This window comes from Macrotis lagotis, chromosome 4, assembly GCF_037893015.1.
Source record: "Macrotis lagotis isolate mMagLag1 chromosome 4, bilby.v1.9.chrom.fasta, whole genome shotgun sequence".
Taxonomy (NCBI): domain Eukaryota; kingdom Metazoa; phylum Chordata; class Mammalia; order Peramelemorphia; family Peramelidae; genus Macrotis; species Macrotis lagotis.
The window spans coordinates 76,041,928-76,063,894 of NC_133661.1; the positions used below are offsets into that span (position 1 = coordinate 76,041,928).

At 36.9% G+C, this 21,967-nt stretch overlaps 1 protein-coding gene and 1 long non-coding RNA gene across 2 annotated transcripts in view; one reads left to right on the forward strand and one right to left on the reverse strand.

Moving 5' to 3' along the window:
* Positions 1-21,967, forward strand: part of HPSE2 (heparanase 2 (inactive)) — a 740,263-nt gene that overhangs the window by 414,691 nt on the left and 303,605 nt on the right. The window contains exon 5 of the mRNA XM_074233180.1: positions 1,692-1,863. Within this exon, the coding sequence (XP_074089281.1) occupies positions 1,692-1,863 (172 nt within the window). The remainder of the gene's footprint in view (positions 1-1,691; positions 1,864-21,967) is intronic.
* Positions 1-21,967, reverse strand: part of LOC141521064 (uncharacterized) — a 174,735-nt gene that overhangs the window by 83,840 nt on the left and 68,928 nt on the right. The gene's annotated exons all lie outside the window — the stretch shown is intronic.

Below are 21,967 nucleotides of genomic sequence, written 5' to 3' on the forward strand. Positions count from 1 at the left end.
GACTGTGGGGAAGCCAGTCTCCTCATCTACAAATTGTAAAAGCATTTGTCTCTCAGGCTTGTTTTGACAATCAAGTGAGATGATACTTGTAAAATGCTTAGCACAGTGACTGGCACCAGCCAGTACTACATAAATGTTAGCAATTATTGTTGTTGAATTTATTATTATTATTAGGCAACATCCTATAGGAACTAGAACTTCACATTTTAAATTCAAGATTTTGAATTAGATCTTACACATTTAATAGCTATGTGATCATGGATGAATCTCTTACTCATTCAGTAATTCTCAAAGACTGTAATTTATAGGATGTCTGCTGATTAGCAGGAGCAGAGATTTTCACAATGAGAATGGCCACTGTCTACATTTCTTCCATTGTAAAAGAGGGAAATAATCTGTGCCCTCTCTACCACAGATAGAATCAAGGACTTTATAAAATGCCACATAATTTATATGTTACTGTTGCAAAATGCAATTAAATGTAGGGAACATTGCAGACTATACATATGCAAGGAGGAAGCACGGCATAGAGGAGAAGGGTCCTGGACTTGTATTCAAGAAGTCATGGGTTTAGATCTTACTTTCACTACTTCTTTTTTCTGTGGTAACAGACAAATCACTCAAACTTTGGCAGTCTTAGACAACCCTTTAAGACTCATATTCTCTAATATAAATGATTGGGATCTTCATGAATGACAGACTTCCCATACTGCCAAACCACAAGTCCTTAGCATATTGATGAACTTCAGGGTGAGGGAGGAAAGGAAAGAATCATTTTTATAGCACCTGCTATGGGCAAAGGGTTCTTAATGTTTTTACAAACATTGTCTCATTTGATCTTCACAAAGATATAAATGAAACATCCTACCTTCAAGGGTCTTATTTTCTGTGGACATAGTAAAAGACTCTTGAAGGTAGGACATTTCATTTCAATCTGTTTCCCTAGAACCTAATACAGTGTGGATTCTTACAAATACTCACTGATTGTTTGGATGCTGATGGTGAAGTAAAGAAAGCATAGCATTAGAGAGCTTAGAATCCAGTTTGGGGAGTGATAAAATAAAATACACCCATACAACAATTGTAAAAAGTAGAATGTGGTCATATAATAGTTTATGAGATAATACCAGGGCAATTAAAATCCATGAAGTATCTCCAAATAGTCCTTTATGTGGGGAAGGATGGAAAAACAAAACCAGACAAGACTTAATGAAAACTATTCAAAATGATAAAGAAACTCAAGAGACCATCTTGAAAGTAGAAAGTAAGAAATTGAAACTATGCATAAATGCAATCTATTCCTTAAATCTGGAAGCAATGAAGACTGAGAGTGGATATAACCCTATACTGAAACAAGCCTAGGTTAGGCACAGGCTTGTTTTCCACATCCTTGTCTTCAGTAACCAGACATCATCCTCTTAATAGAGGATCACTATGGTAGAAATAAAAGGAATTTTAGACAATAAATAGTAAACTCATGAAACTTTTTTCCAAGATAGGTTAGAGATCAAAAATATAAATAAGTTCAAAATGAATTTGTATTCCTTCATGAGTGAAAAAAATCTGTAGCACACAAAATACTAACATTTTATATAAATACAAAAGTAAGATATAGATGAGGAAGCAAGGCTTAGTGAATAGGAAGTCCATACTGACCAACACTGATTTACATATTTTTCTTTTTTATTTAGAGCCAAACAACTATAGAACTATGAATGGCCGTGCAGTGAATGGCAGTCAGCTGGGAAAGGACTATATCCAACTAAAAAGCCTGTTGCAGCCCATCAGAACTTACTCCAGAGCCAGTTTGTATGGACCCAATATTGGGCGTCCCCGGAAGAATGTCATAGCTCTTCTAGATGGGTAAGTAAAATAATTTTGAACAAGTAAAAATCAATCCAATAAAATCCACAATATCATGATTTTCCTTTCCTAATTATTTATTAAGTCCATTGAGGTAATATGCAATAATAGGTATAGTATAGGTCTTGAAGTCAGGGAGAGCTGGATTCAAATATCAGCACTCCTTAGTATTTGAGTGCCCATGGGCAAAATTATTTAAGTTCTCTAAGCCCATCTAAACTTAGGAGGTTCTCTGATAGAGTAATTTATAGAAGGAGATGCCTAAAGAGGCTAGCATTTATGTACAGGAACATCATGAACCATTTCAGGTTTTTAATTGTATTTACAGGAGATAGAAATGGCAAACTACTCCAGTATATTTGCCAAGAAAAATCCCATTTGCAATCACAAAGAGACATAACTAAAATTATTCAATAACAAAGAAAAACAACATCATAGCTGTAGCATAGGCCTGCAAGAACAGTGTCAGGAATGTTTGAACTTAGAATAAGTTATGGCTAGACAATTTAAAAAAATAAAGTATTTTTAATGCTATAGTAAATAATCAAGACAGATTCAGATACGTTTGCTACTCAGGGCAGACAGAATGAAGATAAATGATAATGGAGAGAAGAAGCAGTTAAATCTTTTGTTTTGCTCTTAGTTTTTTTTAGTAAGCAATTACAGAAGAAAAATAAATAATATGTATTTGATTCCCAAGAATAATGAAGAAAGAGTTAAATTTATTTACCATTCCTTGTGTTTCCAGAGTATCAATTCTTATATTTGCAGAATGAATGATTTGCTCTCAGATTATTCTTTTTTATTTGTTTTTATAAAATTCTTCAAATACCTCTATTTTATTTAAGGACCATCTTATTCACTTAGGATTAGGTACAGATTTCAGTATATACATTTTAAGTTGCATTTAAGCTTCTTTGCTATTTGGAATATATTCTGACATTCTCTTCTGCAATTATTTAGGAGTTTAGAATAGTTTTGTGTTATTAGAATTTCTTTTCTTTTATATTTGAAGATATTCCTCCTAATTACTTGCAGAATTTGTTGGAAAATTTAATCATATTAAGTCTTAGAATTGGAAGTATAGAATTTTTCAAAAAAGAAATTTCCTTTTTAGACCCTGTGGATTTTTTTTCCATCTGTGCTTTGTTTTCTCCATTTAGAAGTTCTAGCCAAGTTTTTTTTTTAAATTGTATTTTATATTTTGATGTTCAGATCTTTTGAGTTGTGTTCTTCTGGGAGGTCTATGATCCCTAAGTTGTCTTTATACATTCTATCTTCAAGTTGAATGTTTTTTGCTTATGTAGAGATGATGCATTCTTTAAAACTATTGTTGTTAGCATTATTGCTTTTCTTATTCCAGGTGCACATCAATACATTTATATTATAATCCATTGTTTTCTGTTTTGTTACAGACTTGCCCCCTTGAATTACATCTTTCAATTCTTATAATAATTTCTGCCATGAAAATCATAAAATCTAACATTTAAAGTTCTTTTCTCTTATTTATTTCTTGAACCATTGTGGAGCATCCTCCTATGGTCCCATGCTCATTTGGGATCAAAGAGTTCTTTCTTTCAATGGGTAATTATTCAATTTTCTTTATCTTGCACTATTTATTTAGAGATATTTGTAATCTTTTGGTTGTCTTATAACTTATTTTTTCTTCTGATTTTAATGTCTTCCTTATTGATTTGTCTGCTTATGATCTAGGTTTTTAACTGAGTTTTCTTCATTAGATCCTGGTGGCTTTATTTTTTCCTCTTTTATTGCCTATTATTTACTTTCTGACTACTTCTTTATTGACATTCGGTTTACCTCAAGACTACCTCAGTCTCCTATCATATTATTGTATTTACTTTTCATCCATCTTAGCCCTTGTTCCAAGTAACCTTTGAAGGAATGGTACTCAACTAAATGCCAATTGCCTTTCCTTTAGGTCCAGGGCAGTCCCTCACCCTAGCCTCTCAGACGCATTTCCATTTGTCATTTGATTCACTGATAAGACTAAATCAGTATTTGTTGATTTTTGCAGAAATGGAACAAGGAAGAAAAGATTTCTGCACCTTTGGGCTTCATCTAAGGGATGACCCCAGACAAGACAACTCCCCCCATTCCCTATCTCCTTCTTCTTTGCATATAAGTAGGCATGGTTGAGGCCTGCTAATTGTTACAAAAGAATACAGGGGTAAAGGCAGGAATGGTATGTGCAGACAGAGGGTAAAACAACAAAGAAATTGCAAAGTCTGTGCTAGAATAGAAGATGATATGTTGATTTGTAGGTCCTGGCATAACATGGAGGCTGGTAGGCAACTGTTGTGGAACTGCTGGGGAAGTAGAATTCTCTACCACTGATTCACAAGGTTCCTTGGTTTCTTGATTTGAGGAGATAGCTGTAATTATTCTATCTCTGAGATATAATATCTCTATTCCCCTCCCTTTTTAAAGATTAAATGGGGATTAGAGAAATGTCAAGTTATTTGTTGGTCATATGATCCAGAACTTAAATGAGGCTATATAGTGTTGGTGTACCTTGCAGACCTTGATGAGTTCACTTCACCAGGCCCAGATGACCTATATCCCAGAGTACTGAAACAGGCATATGGGATTACTGATTCACTAACAATGATCTTTTATATTAGATTATTGAGAATGAGAGAAAATCTCAAATTTTGAGAAGAGCTAATATCTTGATTTCTTTTTTAAAGGGGAAGGTAAAGAGAATGAAATCTGAAGAGTAGAGACTGATGAGCTTGACTTAGATTTCCTGGGAGGGTTCTTGAATAACATTAAAACAATAATTAGGGCAGAGCCAAGATAGTGGAGTAAAGGCAAGAATTCCCACAAGTTCTCCCCAAACCACTCCAAATACCTTCAAATAATGACTCTAGTCAAATTCTAGAGTGGCATACCTTGGAGGAATGGAGGTCCTTGGGGGATGTCTGCAAAAACCCTCAAAAGCTTGGTACAATGTACTCTCCACCCCAGAAGCAGAGCCTCACCTTAATAAAGAACTAAAATCAAGTCATAGGTTGGAAAGGTGAGCAAACAACAGAAGAAAAAGATTTGACCATAAACAATTACTTTGATTACTTTGATCCTATGGAGGACCAAAATACACACTCAGAAGATACCAAGGTCAAAGCTTCTGTATTTAGTCTCCAAGAAAAATATGAATTGGTCTTAGACTATGGAAGAGCTCAAAAAAGATTTTACAAATTAAGTAAGGGAGGGAAGAGAAATTAGAGTGATGCAGGAAAATTATGAAAACCAAGTCAGCAGCTTGGTGAAGGAATTATCAAAAATACTGAAGAAAATAACATTGTAAAAAGTAGTTTGAGGGGCAGCTAGGTGGCATAGTGGATAAAGCACTGGCCCTGGAGTCAGGAGTACCTGGGTTCAAATCCTGTCTCAGACACTTAATAATAACCTAGCTGTGTGATCTTGGGCAAGCTACTTAACCCCGTTTGCCTTGCAAAAAAAAAAAAAACAGTTTGAGTCAAATGGACAAAGCAGTACAAAAGGCTGCTCCAATGAGGAGAAGAATGCCTTAAAAAGCAGAATTAGCCAGAAGGAAAATGATTCTTTCAAATGTAGAATGGAGCTAAGGGAATCAAATGGCTTTGTGAAAGAAAATCAGGAAACAAAATAAACAGAATGAAAAAGTAGAAGAAAATGTGAAATATCTCATTGGAAAAAATAACAGACCTGAAAAACAAATCCAGGAGAGATAATTTAAAAATTCTTAGACTACCTGAAAGTTGTAACCAAAAAAGAACCTATGCTTCTTTTTTAAGACATTCTCCAGAAAAATTGCCCTGAGAACCTAGAAGCAGAGGGTAAAAGAGAAATTTAAAGAATCTACCGATCACCTCCTAAAAGAGAGATCCCAAAATGAAAATTGTGAGGAGTATAATAGCTAAACTTCAGAACTCCCAAGTCAAGGAAAAATATTACAAGCAGCCTGAAAGAAACAATTCAAATATCATGAAGCTATAGTCAGGATAAAACAAGATTTAGTAGCATCAACTTTAAGGGCTCATAGAACTTGAAACATCATATTCCAGAAGACAAGAGAGCTTAGATTACAACCAAGAATCTACTACCCAGCAAAACTCAACCTACTCTTTTGGGGGGAAAGAGGACATTCAATGAAATAGAGGACTTTTGAACTTTCCTAATGAAATGACCAAAGCTGAATAGAATGTTTGATCTTCAAGTAAAGGACGCAGGTGAAACATAGAGAGAAAGGATGGGAAATGCAAATTATGAGGGACTTAAGGATTTTGAACCTTTTGTCTTCTGGCATGGGAAGAAGATATTGATAACTCATAAGAGCCTTCTCATTTATTAGGGTAGTTAGAAGGAATATATATATATATATATATATATATATATATATATATATATAGACAAGACAGAGGAGGGAATTGAATTTGCAGGTGTAATGTGCAAGAAAGGAATGTACTGAGAGAAGGAGAAATGAGAGAAAGAATGAAGTAAATTATTTCACACAAAAGAAGCGAGGAAAAGCTCTTCAAATGAAATGGAAGAGGGGAAAGTCAGATACAACACACTTTTGAGGAGGGTCTTAGAAGTGGGAGAAAGGAGAGAGAGAGAGAGAGAGAGAGAGAGAGAGAGAGAGAGAGAGAGAGAGAGAGAGAGAGAGAATAGAGTAAATGGAGGTGGGGGAATAGAATGGAAAGAAACACAGCTAGAAATAGCAACTATGGGGAAAAATATTGAAGCAATTTCTCTGATGGACTTATAATAAAGAAAGAGCTGATAATGTCTGAATATATATATATATATATATATATTCAAGCCCCCCCCAAAACCCCCCCAATAATTAATGAGTATCTAGAAAAGAAAATTATTTCAGCCAAATAGTAGCTTCATTAAGAAGAGGTCAGATCATACTCATTTCCTTTCTAGAGAGTTATTACACTGATTGTTATGTAGTCATTTCAGTTGTGTCTGATACTTCATGATCCCATTTGGTGTTTTTTTGGGCAAAGGTAGTAGGCTGGTTTACCATTTCCTTCTCCAGCTCATTTAGTAGATAAGGAAGTTGAGGTAAATGGAGTTAAGTGACTAGTCTAAAGTCACACAGTTAGCAATTGTCTGAAGCTAGATCAATGCTCTATCCCCTGTGCCACTGACCTGCCCATCACAGAAGAATTTTATAAGTATGACTTAATCATATTTTATTTGTTTTGCCTTGTTTTCTTTAGGTTTTTGCAAGGCAATGGGGTTAAGTGGCTTGCCCAAGGCCACACAGCTAGGTAATTATTAAGTATCTAAGGCTGGATTTGAACCCAGGTACTCCTGACTCCAGGGTTGGTGCTCTATCCACTGTACCACCTAACCACCCCTACTTAATCATATTTTATCAAACTATCTGGCAAATTTAGTTATTCCTTTCTTTTGGACAGATTAAGAACTATAAATTAGATAATTGTCCAATTGAAAGGATTCAGAAATTGTTGAATGACTATTCAAAGAATAATAATTAGTAGTTAGATGTCAGCATGGAAGAAGATCTCTAGTAGATCTAGAAGAGTCCCTTTAACATTTTTATTGACTAAAGTCATGGTTTTCAAATTTATAAATAATAAATGCCATTGTAGAAGGCGTAGTTCACTTTTTAGATGACATCAAAGATCTTCATAGTTTAGGGGAAGAAATAATTAATAACGTGAAATTTAATAGAAGCAATCTAAAATTTTACACCTAGATTCCAAAAGTCAACTTCATGAGTACAAGATAAGGGTAATGTGATGAGGGACCAGTTTAGAAAAAAATTGTAATGTTTAGGGGACTAAAATCCCAATATGAGTCAGATGTGATTTTGCAAGCTTCAGAATCTAATTTGATCTTAGACTATATTCCTAATATCCATGAATAGGGAGTCTATAGTCCCACAAAACTAGCCCTAGCTTAGGTATTAGTATTTTCAGTTCTGGAAACTATATTTTGTGATTCTCACTAGTAAAAGTTGGGAGTTTGCAGAGGGTGGCAACCAGATTGATGAGTGTCATCTGTATTTATGACAAAGTCTGAGCCTGTTGGTACATGTTCCTAGGGAGGTTGAGGATGGCAGATTGCTTAGGCTCAGGAATTTTGAGCCTGCTTAAAGCCAGCTAAAAACAATCAGGGATCTATTCTAAGTCCAACACCAATATGATGAGCCACTGGGAGCAAAGAAAGTCTAGATTGCATAAGGAAAGGTGAATCAACTCAATGAGAAAATGGAGGTCAATGCATTTGTACCAATCAGTACTGGAATTGGGATTACAAGTGGCTATTGCACTTCCAGCCTGGGAAATTTAGAGACTCAGGTTGTAAAAGAAAAACAAAAATATAGAGAGGGAAGGAAGGAAGGAGAGAAGGAATGAAGGAAGGACTTATGTCATATAAAGAAGGAAGGAAGGAAGGAAGGAAGAATGTTTAGCTTGTAAAAGAGATAACTTCAGGTAGAGGTGGGAGTGGGTGGAGCATGGTAGCTGTCTTCAAAGTATTTAAAGTAGTATCATGTGAAAGAAGTATTAGATTTGTTCTTCTTGGTTCTGGAGGGCCGAATTAGGAACAGTGGATAGAAGTGGTCAAATCACTTGGTATTAGTAAAAAATTTCTAAATGATTAGCATCTTTCAAAAGTGCAATGATTGCTCCAGGAGGTTGTGAGTCTCCTCTTAATAAAAAAATCTTCAAATAAACACTAAGTAAACCCTTGCCTTATATGTTGAAAAGGAGATCATTCAATCCTGAGTTGGGAAAGATGGAGTCTAAAATCTCTTTCAATTATGAGATTCTCTGATTCTGTTTTTGAACCTGCATTAGAAATGGAACCTCTGAGGTGCTCCTGCTTTGTCAACAGCCAAGGCTTGTAGTAGTAGGTGGAACTAAAAAGAGAAGAAAATTGATCTACATTTTGTACCAGCCTTTAGGGGCTTCCATGAATTTCTGAGAGTACCTTAGGGACTTAAATATGTATAAAGAAAACTTGTGATACAAATTATTGGTTTTAGACAATGTGTAACTATGTGCCCATCAATCAACGAAGATGAAATATGAGGACAATTTCTAAACATCTTCTAGGTCCAATAGAAGATACATGGTCTCTCTCTATGGGGAGCCTTTTGTCTGATAAGAGAAATGTCATCAATATAAATACAATAAGCCATGGGGAGGCAAGAAGATTTCATTGATCCTCACAACATCCCTGGGAGGTAGGTATTTATTATTATTATTTTTTATTATCACTATTCCCATTTTATAGTTGAGGAAATTGAAGCAAACAAAGGTTAAATGACTCACCTAAGTCACAGCTAGGAAGTATCTGAGACCAAATCTGAGACCAATTTTTGTCTCTAGATCCAACTCTTTATCCCCTCTATTACCATCAGCCTTTGCATAAATTCCAGAAGGGAAGAAAGTAATGTTTGTAGTGGATAAGCTCACCCACCCTGGACCATTCCATCCCATTATTCAGGAAAAGATTTTAGGATAAGGAAAAAGCATCTAATCACCTGCTTAGTGGCCTGAGCTGTCAAGTAATGGACAGTTTGGAGTAGAATTCAGGGGCATCCCTTTAGTACTCTCATGAAATCTATTGAAATTTTGTCAGAAGAAACTGTCAGAAGAAAGTTTTTAAACAGATAAAATAAAGTACAAAAGATTTACAATGGAAAGCAATTGTTTTGGAATGCAGTTTTCAAAATTAAAAACACTCTGTTAAATTGTTTTTACATGCAATTTGGAAATAATAAAATATTATTAAAAAAGACAAATTCTATAATTCCAAAACTAGATGATCATTTAGGTCTTTCCCAAGCTCCAATCTTCTGTGATTCACATTACTTTCTAATCAAATGAGTGGGTTTAAATTATCTGAATAATCTTTGATTTCTGTTCCACTCTAACTTTGTAATCCCAACAGAAGAAAAGCACCCACCCCACAGAGTCTCTGAAATGTTGGCACTGTGGTGGTGCATGCATCTCTCATATCACTGTGGGAATTAATACTGGTCAGATACCTTCTGTATGTAAGACAATGTGCTAAGCTTAAATTTGACAGGAGAAAATGATTTTTAAGGTTCTTCAGTGGTTCAGGGCTTAGAAATATAAGTAGAGTCTCCTGGGATAATGCTCTAATCCCTTTCTTAATTCTTCTTTTGTATAGAACTCTCAGATCTAATGAGAGGGAATTGTGAATACAAGATTCTTGGTTCTGAATGCATTCAAAAGGGGACTTGGCACAAGGTTAATGTCCCCTTGACACTGCTGTGTCTCTGCCACAAATCCATCTTTATGATGATGTGTATATGTGTATGCGTGTGTGTGTGTGTGTGTGTGTGCAAAGAGAGATGCATGACCTAGTTCATCTACATATGATGATGATAACACACTTATATAGGGTGGTAAGGTCACTAGAAAGAGTTCTAGATTCAGGGGAAGCTAGGTGGCGTAGTAGATAAAGCACCGGCCCTGGAGTCAGGAGTACCTGGGTTCAAATCCGGTCTCAGACACTTAATAATTACCTAGCTGTGTGGCCTTGGGCAAGCCACTTAACCCCATTTGCCTTGCAAAAAAAAAAACCTAAAAAAAGAGTTCTGGATTTAGAATAAGAAAACTCACATTTGAATCCTGTTAACACTAATTAACTTTAAAATTACATCAATTAATCTCTCTGAGGCTCAGTTTCCTTATCTTTAGAATTGAAGGAGAGATAAGACTGGGTTATATATAAGATATTTTAAATTCTAAATTATATAATCATGTAGATTACCATTAGCAAGTTCCATAACCTCTCAGTACCCCAGATATCATCATCATCATCATCATCATCATCATCACTACTACCACCATGACCAATATGTTATTTCATTTGTATCTGAAAATCCAGTGAATTAGATATTATTATCATCCCCATTTTATAGATAAGGACATCAAAGCTGAGAGAGGTTAGATGTCTTAAGAAGGATCATTCAGCTATAATAATGTTTAAGATAGAATTCAAATTCAGGTCTTCCTGCATTCAGACCCAGAACTCTATCTACTGCACCACTTGTCCTCATAGTACACACTACCTGATTATCTGTGATGGTGAAGGCAATCTCTATACTAGGATTTTCCTGTCCTGAGAAAATCACAGGTCTATGTGATTCCACAAGGGCCACACTAAAGTCCTTATAGATCCCATGCATTTCAGGGCTCCTTTCTTGGTCCCTAATAGATGTCATTGTTTATTCTTGGTTCCAAGCCTCCCTCTAGTTTGAGGTCCCTGGGCTAGTCACTTAATTCTGATTGTCTCAAATTCAGGGCTATCTCCAGTCATCAGGAGATTTATTTATTTATATCTGATCATTGGACCAAGGGGACTCCAGAGGAAAGAATGAGGCTGGTGACTTTGCACTGTCCTCTCTCACTTAAATCCAATTCATGTGCATGCCATGGCATCACCTTCCTAATGTCATGGTCCCCTTTGAAGAACAAACGTCATCTTGTTGCCTACAAAATCCTAGTATACCTATTGGGTAATATAGCCCGATGTGATCACAGAATAATAGCTGGCATTGGTGTCACTTTAACATTTGCCAAGCACTTGACATATCTTTATCCCATTCAATTCTGGTAGTGATCCTATTAGACAGGGACTACAAGGCATCAATATACACATTTTACAGATGCAGAAACTAGGGTTCCAAGACTTTATGTGACTTGACCATGGGAACAAATCTAGTGTCAGAAGTGAGATTCAAACCCCTACCTTTACCGACCAAGTTCTTTCCACTGTGCCATCCTGCCTGCTCAGGAGCCTGTTCTCATTGCTTCCTTGCTCTTGGACTGGAAGTTTCCCTATTCTTGACAGTTTTATAAAAGGTCCTCTAGACCCTTTGTTCTCTAGTCCTTCACATGGAGAACAAGAAAGTATCTACTTCCAGAGAGCCAACAAGGTCTTTTATTTAGCAGGTGTAAAAGAAAAGAGATATTTATTAAAAGAAGTTATAACACAAAAAACGTGATTGGTAAAGAGAGAAACAGAGATAAAAAGAACAGTCAAGGAGAGTTGATTGGGCCAGAGAGAAAGAGGTGAGTGTCCTAGAGAGGTGACTGGCCACCAACAGGGTCTTGTGGTTTGGTTCTTTTTTTGTCATGACCTCTTGGCATGTGAGAGCAGAGCTTCATCTTCCACCCAGCTTGGAGGGCAGAGAAGTGTAGAGCTGGAAGGGTGGGCTTAGCACTCTCAGTGGCACGAAGACCATATAGGGTTCTGCTCTGGCCAGAAACCTGCTTCCTCTGCCTGAGCTCAGCACAGTGGGAAGAAACACAGCTGGGGACAATTTGCTTCACCAAGTAATTATCATAGTGTTATTCCTAATAATTACTCCATTTTGTTTCAACTATAAACTACTGAACCAAAATACAACAGGGAAGAAGAAGGCTAACCCTTCCTTTTGCATTCATAATTGGAGAGACTGTTATCCTACTGTCCCTGGAGAGAGAAGAGAGCTTCCAAACAGCTGGTGGGCTCATCAGTAGCAACATGCAGTGACTGGGAACTTTTTGTTCCCATTGGTGAATATGACTGATTGCTTCTTAGTTTAGTTCAACATAAATTTATAAACCCAGAAGCCTATACTCTCTCTCTCTCTCTCTCTCTCTCTCTCTCTCTCTCTCTCTCTCTCTCTCTCTCTCTCTCTCTCCCTCCCTCCTTCCCTCTCTCTCTTTTAGGCAGTTGGGGTTAAGCGACTTGTTTAGGGTCACAGAGCTAGTAAATGTCATATTTGAATTCGGGTCCTCCTAACTTCAGGGCTGGTGTTCTAATATACTACATCACTTAGCTGCCCCTTAGATACTTTCTTTACTCTTGGCAGGTACTTCTATTTATTGATTTTTTGTTTGTTTATTTATTTATTTACTTATTAATATGTTCATTCATTCATTCATTTATTTATATAGATTTTTTAAAGATTTTATTTATTTTGAGTTTTAAAATTTTCCCCCAATCTTCTTTCCCTCTCCTCCCCCCAGAAGTCAGGCTATTAATCTTTACAATGTTTCCATGGTATACATTGATCTAAGTTGAGTGTGATGAGAAAGAAATCAGATCCTTTTATTCGCTTATGTTTTAAGGACAAGTTCATCCCATTCACATTCAAAGTTATAATTACTAACTCTTTATTGCCCTTCTTGCAATCTTCCCTCTGTATTGTTCCCCTTTTTTCACTTTTATCCATATTCCCCAGTATTTTGCTTCTGGATACCACAACCTTCACTATGTTTGCCCTGCTATGTCAACCCCCCTCTACTTTCTTTCCCCTTTCCCTTCTCCCCTTCTTCCCTCCCTTCCTTCTGTTAGTCCCCCTTTTACTCCCCCCTCCCCATCTCCTCCCTCCCCTTTATCCTTTTTAATGCTTGAATTGTAAAATAAGTTTTTTTAACTCTTAACTGAGTGTTTGTGTAAGTTAGCTTTAAGCCAAATTTGATGAAAGGAAGATTCAGGTTTGCAGTTTCTCTCTTCTTCCCCTCTATTACAATAGGTCTTTTGTACCTCTTAATGTAATAAGATTTACCCCCATTCAATGTCCTCCCTCTTCCCATCTCCTTACTGTGCCCCCCTTTATAAGGAGGCATTGTTTTTAAGTCATTCTATCTGAGCCACAGAAAAGTCATGAGTGTCCATCATTTCTGGCTCAGTATATTCTCTCTAATAGAGTTAGAATTCTCAAGAGTTATGACAACCTTTCTCCCAAGGGTATATAGCAAGTTTTATCTTATTGGATAGCAGTTTTTTTCTTTACTCCCCCATTTTCTTAACCTTTTCATGTGTCTCTTGAACCTCCTGTTTGATGTCCAAATTTCCTATTAAGCTCTGCTCTTTTCTTCAGGAAATGTTGGAAGTCTCCCATTTCGTTAAATGTCCATCTTTTCCCCCAAAAGAGAAGGCTCAGTTTTTCTGGGTAGTGGATTCTTGGCTGCATTCCATGCTCCCTTGCTCTTCGCAATATCTCATTTCAGGCCCTTCAGTCCTTTAATGTTGATGCAGCCAGGTTCTGTGTAATCCTTACTGTGGCTCCTTGATATCTAAATTGTTTCTTTCTGGCTGCTTGCAGTATTTTGTCTTTTATCTGATAGTTCTGGGATTTGGCCAAAACATTCCTTGGTATTTTCATTTTAGGATCTCTTTCCACAGCGGATCGATGTATTCTTTCAATAACAATTTTGCCCTCTGGTTCCATGATATCAAGGCAGTTTTCCACTACTAAATCATGTAATATTAAGTCTAGGCTTTTTTTTCTCTTCAGTGTTTTCAGGAAGACCTATAATTCTCAGGTTGTCCATTCTCAATCAGTTCTCAAGGTCAGTAGTTTTGCTGATGAGATATTTTACATTTTCTTCTATTTTTTTGAGTTTTTTTGGCTTTATTTAACACTCTTGCTGTCTCATGAAGTCATTATTTTCCACAGACTCCATTTTTTTTAGAGAAGAATTTTCTTTATTTACCTTTTGCAACTCCTTTTCCAATTGGTAAATTCTATTTTTGAAAGCGTTTTCCATTTAACCAACTGAGGTTTTGAGAGTTATTTTCTTTTTGCATTTGTCCAATTGTATTTTCCAGTGATTTGTTTTCTTGTTACAAGCTGTTAATTGTTTCTCCCAAATCTTCCAATTGATTTTAAACTCCTTCCAAATTTCTTCAAGGAAGTCCTTCTGTGCTGGAGACCAGATCATATTCTTCTCAGAGGTTCTAGATCTCTCTGAGTTATGGTCTTTTTCTTCTAGAAACTTTTCAAAGGACCTCCCTTTCTTCTGGCCTTTCTTTATTTTAATAAGTAACCTTATGTTGGCAAGGGGCTGGTTCACAGAGATTTGGTGATGAGATCCCTAAAGGCTTTGCTCACTGGATTTAGTAACTCCAAGTGGGCTGACCAGAAGACTGTGTTGGTTGCTTTCTCTGGAGTGTCTGTGACCTTAATTTGAGGCTCTCTCTCTTAATTTGGAGTGGGTGAATGAAGCTGTTGAGTATTTCTATCTTTGATCAATGGTGGATTTTGCCCTAGAGCAAGGTAATTGCTTTCCCTATTCATGGCTGGGGGAGTTCTGCTGCTCACATCTGAGCCTGGGGCAGAGGTGACTGTAATTGTGTTTGTTCTAGGAAGTCTTCAGCTAAAATGAAGCACTGGAACTCTCCCTTCAGCTCTGCCAGCAAGCTCCAGACCTTCAGTGCCACAACCAATGACTCTGCTCCCTAGTTGGCCGATTAGGCTTGCCTGGCTTTCAGGCTCTAGTCTGCCTCATTGATCAGGCTAGTGGAACTCTCAGACTCTCACCCACCTCATATCTGATCAGACTGGTTGCACTTTCAGGGTTTCAGGGTCTCAGGATTTCACCTTCCCCACTGATCAGGCTAGTCTAACTCTCAGGATCTCATCTACCCAGATGATCAGGCTAGTCAAGTTCTCTGGCTCTGACCCTGTCCTGTGCTCCTGGCAGAGTCAGTCCTCTGAGCCCAGCTCATATAGGATCTTGGAGGACAAGCCTTGGGGTAGATCTTCTCCTAATTTCTCTTTCTGGGTTTTGTGGATCCGATTTCTGTTAAGAGGTTTGTGTCAGATTATTTGTGAGAGAAGATCAGGAGATTAGCACTATGCCTATCTTCTCTGCCACCATCTTGGCCAGAAGTCTCTGGTAGGTAGGTACATTCTTAACATTCTTAGCAATCATTATAAAAATTTCGAGTACCAAATTTTCCTACTTTCCATTCCCTCTCATATCTATTGAGAAATCAATCAATATGAATTGGTAGAGCCTTAATTAATGTTTTAATAGTCCTGGGGGTAGGGTAGAGAAATATAAGGGTGAAATAAAGTCTTGCCTTCATGGAGCTAAAATTTAATAGTTCTAAATCCCCCTAAATATCTCTCCCTTCTTCTATTTTCCTTTAGATGGGTTCTCTCCTTATTTGAATTGTAGACTAACTCCTCACTCCAGACCTTAGCAATAGTTATAAAAAATTACACCCCATTATTTGCTGCTAAATAAGTTAAATTGAGCAATTGAACACATTTATATTGTTAAAAAATTCCTTTATCCTTTTCTCCTAGAGGTTTAACAATGAGTTCCCCCAAAACATTACTTTTTAAAGTTTAATCTAAAGTTCATGTTTTTCTCCATCATTTTCTGTTAAACAGGATGCTGAAAATATCTCAGAGCACTCTGTAATGTAATTAGGGGGAAAAAAGAAAGATTAAATTAGGAAAAAATTTCACAAAAGAATATAGATAATGAGGACATATGGTTTTCTAAGTCAGTTTGGCTCGATAGTATTTAACTGATCCTGTTTCTAGTTGAGTTTGACATCATCAGTTAATCAGGTGACAAACATATTAACTACCTGCTTTGTGTTAAACTCTGAGTTCCTTGCCCTTAAAGAGCTTATAATCTAATGTGTAAAACAATACGTAAACAAAAAGTATACATGCAAGATATAGATGGATAGATAGATAGATGAAATAATTAATATAGGGAAAGCACCAGAACTGATTGGTTTATACGGTCAACAGACAATAAATTAGCCTTGATTTATAGTTTTTGCCGCTGAAGCAATAAAATTCCCTTCAGAGTGATATGATCTGATTCCACACGTCCTTGCCTGCACTCTAATATTCTTGGGGAGAGGGTGAACTATAATGTAGCCTGGAGGAAAGAGTCTTAAATTGACAGAGACTCCATTCAAGTCCCAGCCCCACTGTTGGTTACAATAATTCCCATTTCATAATGTGAGCATCCAGTTATGTGCCTTTGGACTTCCTTATCTATGTAATGGAGATGACCCAATCTTATTTGTTCTTTCTATGTAAAAGTACCTTATTACAGATGTGTATGTGTGGCTCTCTGAATTAATCATTCACCCAGGTTTGTTTCATCCATTGACTGTCTCTCTGACTTGTCCAGGGTCTACCAAATAACTCCAGGTTGAAGTGAATACTAGATCAAGTGTCAAACCAAATGAGAAAAGCCAGAGAATGAAGTAAAATTCTTAGAGACCTAGAACCATCCAGACCAATAATAGTATAATCATTGAATGCCAGAGCAAGAAGGAAACTTTTCAGTCATATTTTTATTTAATAGATGAGGAAACTTCCCTGAAGAGTAGAAGCAATTTGTTCAAAGTCACATGGTTAGTTTTCTTTGATACCAAAGTGACATCAGTTCATAGAAATTTGAGGGGCAAGGGGAAAGAGAAGGTTGAACCAGAGTCACTGAGAGAAAATATGAACTGTTCAGGTGGGGTAGAAATGACCAAGGTGCTCTTGGAATCTATACCTGGATTCTGTGTGGATTTTCAACTTAAACTTTCAATTAGTATAGGATTTCATTTGTGAATATGCTTCACCACTCACAGACTCTCTATGCCTTTATTTTTTTTTTGCAAGGCAGTGGAGTTAAATCACACAGCTAGGTGATTATTAAGTGTCTGAGGTCACAATTGAACTCAGGTCCTCCTGACTCCAGGGCCGGTGCTCTATCCACTGTGCCACCTAGCTGTCCCTCTCTATACCTTTATAAATGACTTTTCTATTTTCTGGGGGAAAAGAGTGGGAAGAGAGAAAAGAGAGTCATAGAGAACCAGAGACAGAGGAGGGCATAAGATAGAAGAAGGGGGAGAGAGAGACAGACAGACAGACAGACTGAGAGAATATATATAGAGTGGATTGCAGAGCCAGTAGGAAAAATAGTTTCCATTTCCCAGAAAACTGGAATATGAGGAGGAAGGAAAGAAGCTTCTAAGAGAATATTTTAGTAGAGGTTACCTCTGGGCAATGGATGGGGACTCCTTAGGAAAGGAGGAGAAATAAGACTTCTTAGATGGAAGGCATGATCCATCAACTTGCTGAGTCACAATTTGAACCACACTCTTTTGACCTCAAATCCAACCTTCTTTTGAAATATTTTTATCTTTTACATTACCATGGACTTCAAAATAATTCTGAAGTCTAACCAACATTTTTAGGATTAAATAGGTAATTTTAAAGAACTATTGATCCTGCCTATAGACAAAAGAGTAAGTTCAGCCTTCTTGATTTTGGGAATATACAACCTTTAGGGCTTTTGCTACCAATTGTACAGGATTTATCCTCTTTCCTAGGAGCAAGACTCTGAATACAGCTTTCTGGGTCACACTCTGAAGTCTGGAAGACAGGAAAAAACCCATAAGGCTATGAATAAAGATGTGCCTTATTATAAGAGAGAGCTGTGATATCCCCTTGGGGAGAAGGTCTGACAATATTTCAGGAACGTCATGCATGCAGGTGGATAACAAAAAGAAAGAAATTATCCCAGATTTGGGGATCCTTGGGGATGAAAGGAACTCTAGAAATGTAAGGGGATATTTTACTTTTATTTATAGTGGTGATTCAGCTCCAAAGGAGGAGATGACCAAATGCTGAACCATCTACTAGAACCGTGGTCTGTTTCCCTTATAACAGGTGCCTGGTTTCTTCTGTCTCCTATCTTTGCTGGAGAAGTTCCCACCCGTTTGCAGAGCTGAGCCTTGATGGGAGAGCCTAGCATATTCTGTTGTTATTCCTAAGAGGACCACCCACTGTTTCTTGCCCCCCCCCAAGTTTTGACTTTATCAAGCATCTGATCTTTAAAAGTCCTGTGTCCTCTCTTTCTCACTACTTAGGCAACAGGTTTGGGTACCTGTCAGGAAAAAATGACTCCCAATCGCTGTGTGGTCCTTCCCTTCCACATCTGGTGACCCCATTCCAAGGAAGGGAATAAACTGGGATGCTCAGGGATCCACTGATGATGCCAGAACCTCACCTGAATATCAGTTTCCCAGTGGTATTTCACTCATGTTTCCCTTCCTGACAATAGAATTATTCCATCGTTCATGGTTTTCTGGCTGAGAATTTTGCAGCTGTGTTGAAGTTAATCTGTTGGGTTGTTTTGTTGGGTTTTTTCCTGTTCAAGTCACTTAGGATTCAAGACTCAAGGTGGTTGCTACCAATGTTTGAGAAAGATTTTCCTTAGTTCTAATCCATTTTGGAGAATTAGATAGCCTCTTATAAAATGGTTCCAAGGCATTAGTGAGGTAGTCTACTTCTAGTCCTACTAGTACTACTGAAAGCTAGGTAGCAAAGTGGATTGATCCTGGAATCACAAAAGCCAACTACTACTACTACCACTTCTATTTCCTCCCTCCTTTCCTTCCTTCCTTCCTTCCTTCCTTCCTTCCTTCCTTCCTTCCTTCCTTCCTTCCTTTTTCTTCTTTCCTTCCTTCCTTCCTTTCTTCCTTCCTTCCTTCCTTCCTTCCTTCCTTCCTTCCTTCCTTCCTTCCTTCCTTCCTTCCTTCCTTTCTTCCTTCCTTCCAATACTACTACTTACTACAACTACTACTATTATTACTACTATATCTACTAGTATCACTTCTACTTCGACTACTACTGCTACTACTACTACTATTACTACTACTACTACCACTACTTCTACTACTACCACTATTTCTACTACTACCACTATTACCAGCAGCTAGGTGATGAAATGCATCGAGCACTTGATAACTACAATGATGACTACTACATCTAACCATTAGATGATGAAGTAGATAGATCACTGGACCTAGAATCAAGAAGACCTGAATTCAAGTTCAAGTCATTTAGGATTTAAGACTCAAGATGGTTGCTCAAGATGGTCTCTTCAAATAAGAACCATCTTCAAGAAGATATCTCAAATATCTCTTGTTTCTGATATTCCCTAGCTGTGTGACCCTGATCAAGTCATGTATAAGCCTAGTTTCCTCATCCATAAAATGGACATAATAATTACCTACCTCCAACGGTTGTTGAGAAGATCAAATGAGATAATCGATGTAAAGTATTTTGCAAATCTTAAAATGCTATCTAAATGCTAGTTATTATTGCTACTTTTGTTTTATGGTTCTTTAAGCATTTGCTAAAGTACTTTATATAATCATTCTCTTTTTAGATTCACCACAACTCCATGAAGTAAATGAAATAAATATGATTCTAATTATAGTCAATCCTCCACACTTGCATGTTTAACTTTTGTGACTTCGAGCATTCTTGACATTTTATGAGCACCCTCTTTTTCACCCTCACCGAAGCAGCTGTGCATATTCATGACTGTGCAGTGGAGGAAAAAAATGAGAGGCACAATGTGTGCGAGTTTGCAGAGTGATTGGCATCTTCCTAGGTTCTTCACTGCTCTTTCTCATTCTACCCTTATGAGTCAAGAGCTCTATGAGCATTCTTTGCATATTTTCATTGTTTGCCTTTAAAAATCAAATTTGTGTTGTTATTATGCTCCCATTGGCATAGTTCAAGTCCTAAGCCCAAGTGAGCAAAGTCAATGATTGGGCTTAGTGAGAAAATAAAGTTGTTAGATATACTTTACACTGAAACAGCTGTAGCTGATATCAAAGAACCAATAATTTGTTATATCCACAAAGAAAAGTATTTATAAAACTATAGATTTCATGTGTTATGAAAAGTGAATAATTTCTGTAATTAATAGTTTTTTAAATTGAGATTTACCACAAAAGGCCACAGAATTCTAGGGAATTACTAGTGAGAAAAAATGTTTTGCATGTTACCAGTTTTATTTTTTGTACTTCATTTTATGGGTTATTTCATGATGATTTTGTTAGGTAAAGTGCATATTATCAGAACTAATGTTAATTAATAAATAATTGTATTTAAAAAGTACATTTTCAACAATCTTTAGCAAAAGATCACAATTTGGGGTGGTTGGGGGATCCTAACCCCCTATTTCCCAAAGGGTCAATTTATCAATATTCATATTTTTGCTTTTATGCCATTTTTTGGGAACATTACCCCTGTGAAAGTTGAGGATTAATTGTATATTTATTTTATATATGAGGAAACTCAGATGCAAGTATTTGCCTGTGATTCTACAAATTTTAAAGGAGGAATATGAGCCTTTTTTCTCCTGGTTCAATCCCAGAGTTCTTTCCACTGTCACATCATTCCTTTCCTAATCTACTCAAATGGTCCTGCGATTTCATGAAATCAGATGCACCCTCCAAAAGTGTACTTCATAACCCATCCACACCTGCCCATCTTGGTCATATCTTCCTACAAGTTAATAACAGGAATCCTAGCTGTATGGCTAGAGCCTCTCCTCTACGTCTGACTTCATGAGGTTATCTGTGGACTTGACTCTCCACCTATCCAAGATCTGATCACTCAAGCAGGCCATCTTTTTTCCTTATCAGCTACTTTCTTCCTGACATTTTTATCAATAACCCCTTCAGAACCCTGGTTTTCCCCTTACATCAGGGGACCTTAATAATGCTCCTCTCTTAGCTTCCTCTGGTATATGTAGATTCCTCACTTTTCTCATTATCTGCAGACCTTTTTTGCCTTTCTGTAGGCACTTTCTCTTGTATTCCCTCCTAGTTCAGACTTCTTTTCACCTGTTTCCACTTGCCTTTTTATCCTTTTTCTCAGTTATCTGGCATTGGCATTGGGATGTTTGCATCTAAATGTTTGAGACAGATGAATTCCTTATCTACTTTCTCCTAGATTATATACTTTTCATTTTCCTTGCTTAGTATTTCTTCTTATTGGTCCCCCAACTATTGCACTTAACAAAAACTTGAGCAGTACCAAATAAAAGTTTTACTATAGTCACTTTAGAATTTAGAAATGGATAAAGACTAGAGAAAATGTTTGAGAAGACCTTACCATTGGGACCTTACTCCTTTCATTCAGTGTGGATATGGCAGGATAGACAATCTGTGGAAGAGTTTAGGCTCAGTTCTAACCATTTCCTCTTATACTTAGATATAATGGAGAATTTGTTCCTACAATCAACACCATGCCTCTCTTCCTCCAATTTTCTAATTTTCTCGCTTCAGCTTGACTATTCTACTTTTTCTACTCCTTATCCTGCTCTAGCTCTATTTTTTCCTTCTGCTCAGCAATTATTAGAAATTTTTTTTCCACAACAGTGGCTCTCTGTCCTTAGAAGATAGTGGTCCATTCCTACATTTCCTGTTTCTAAAACAAAAACACAAATCTGCCTTACTGGAATTTATTCCAAAAAGA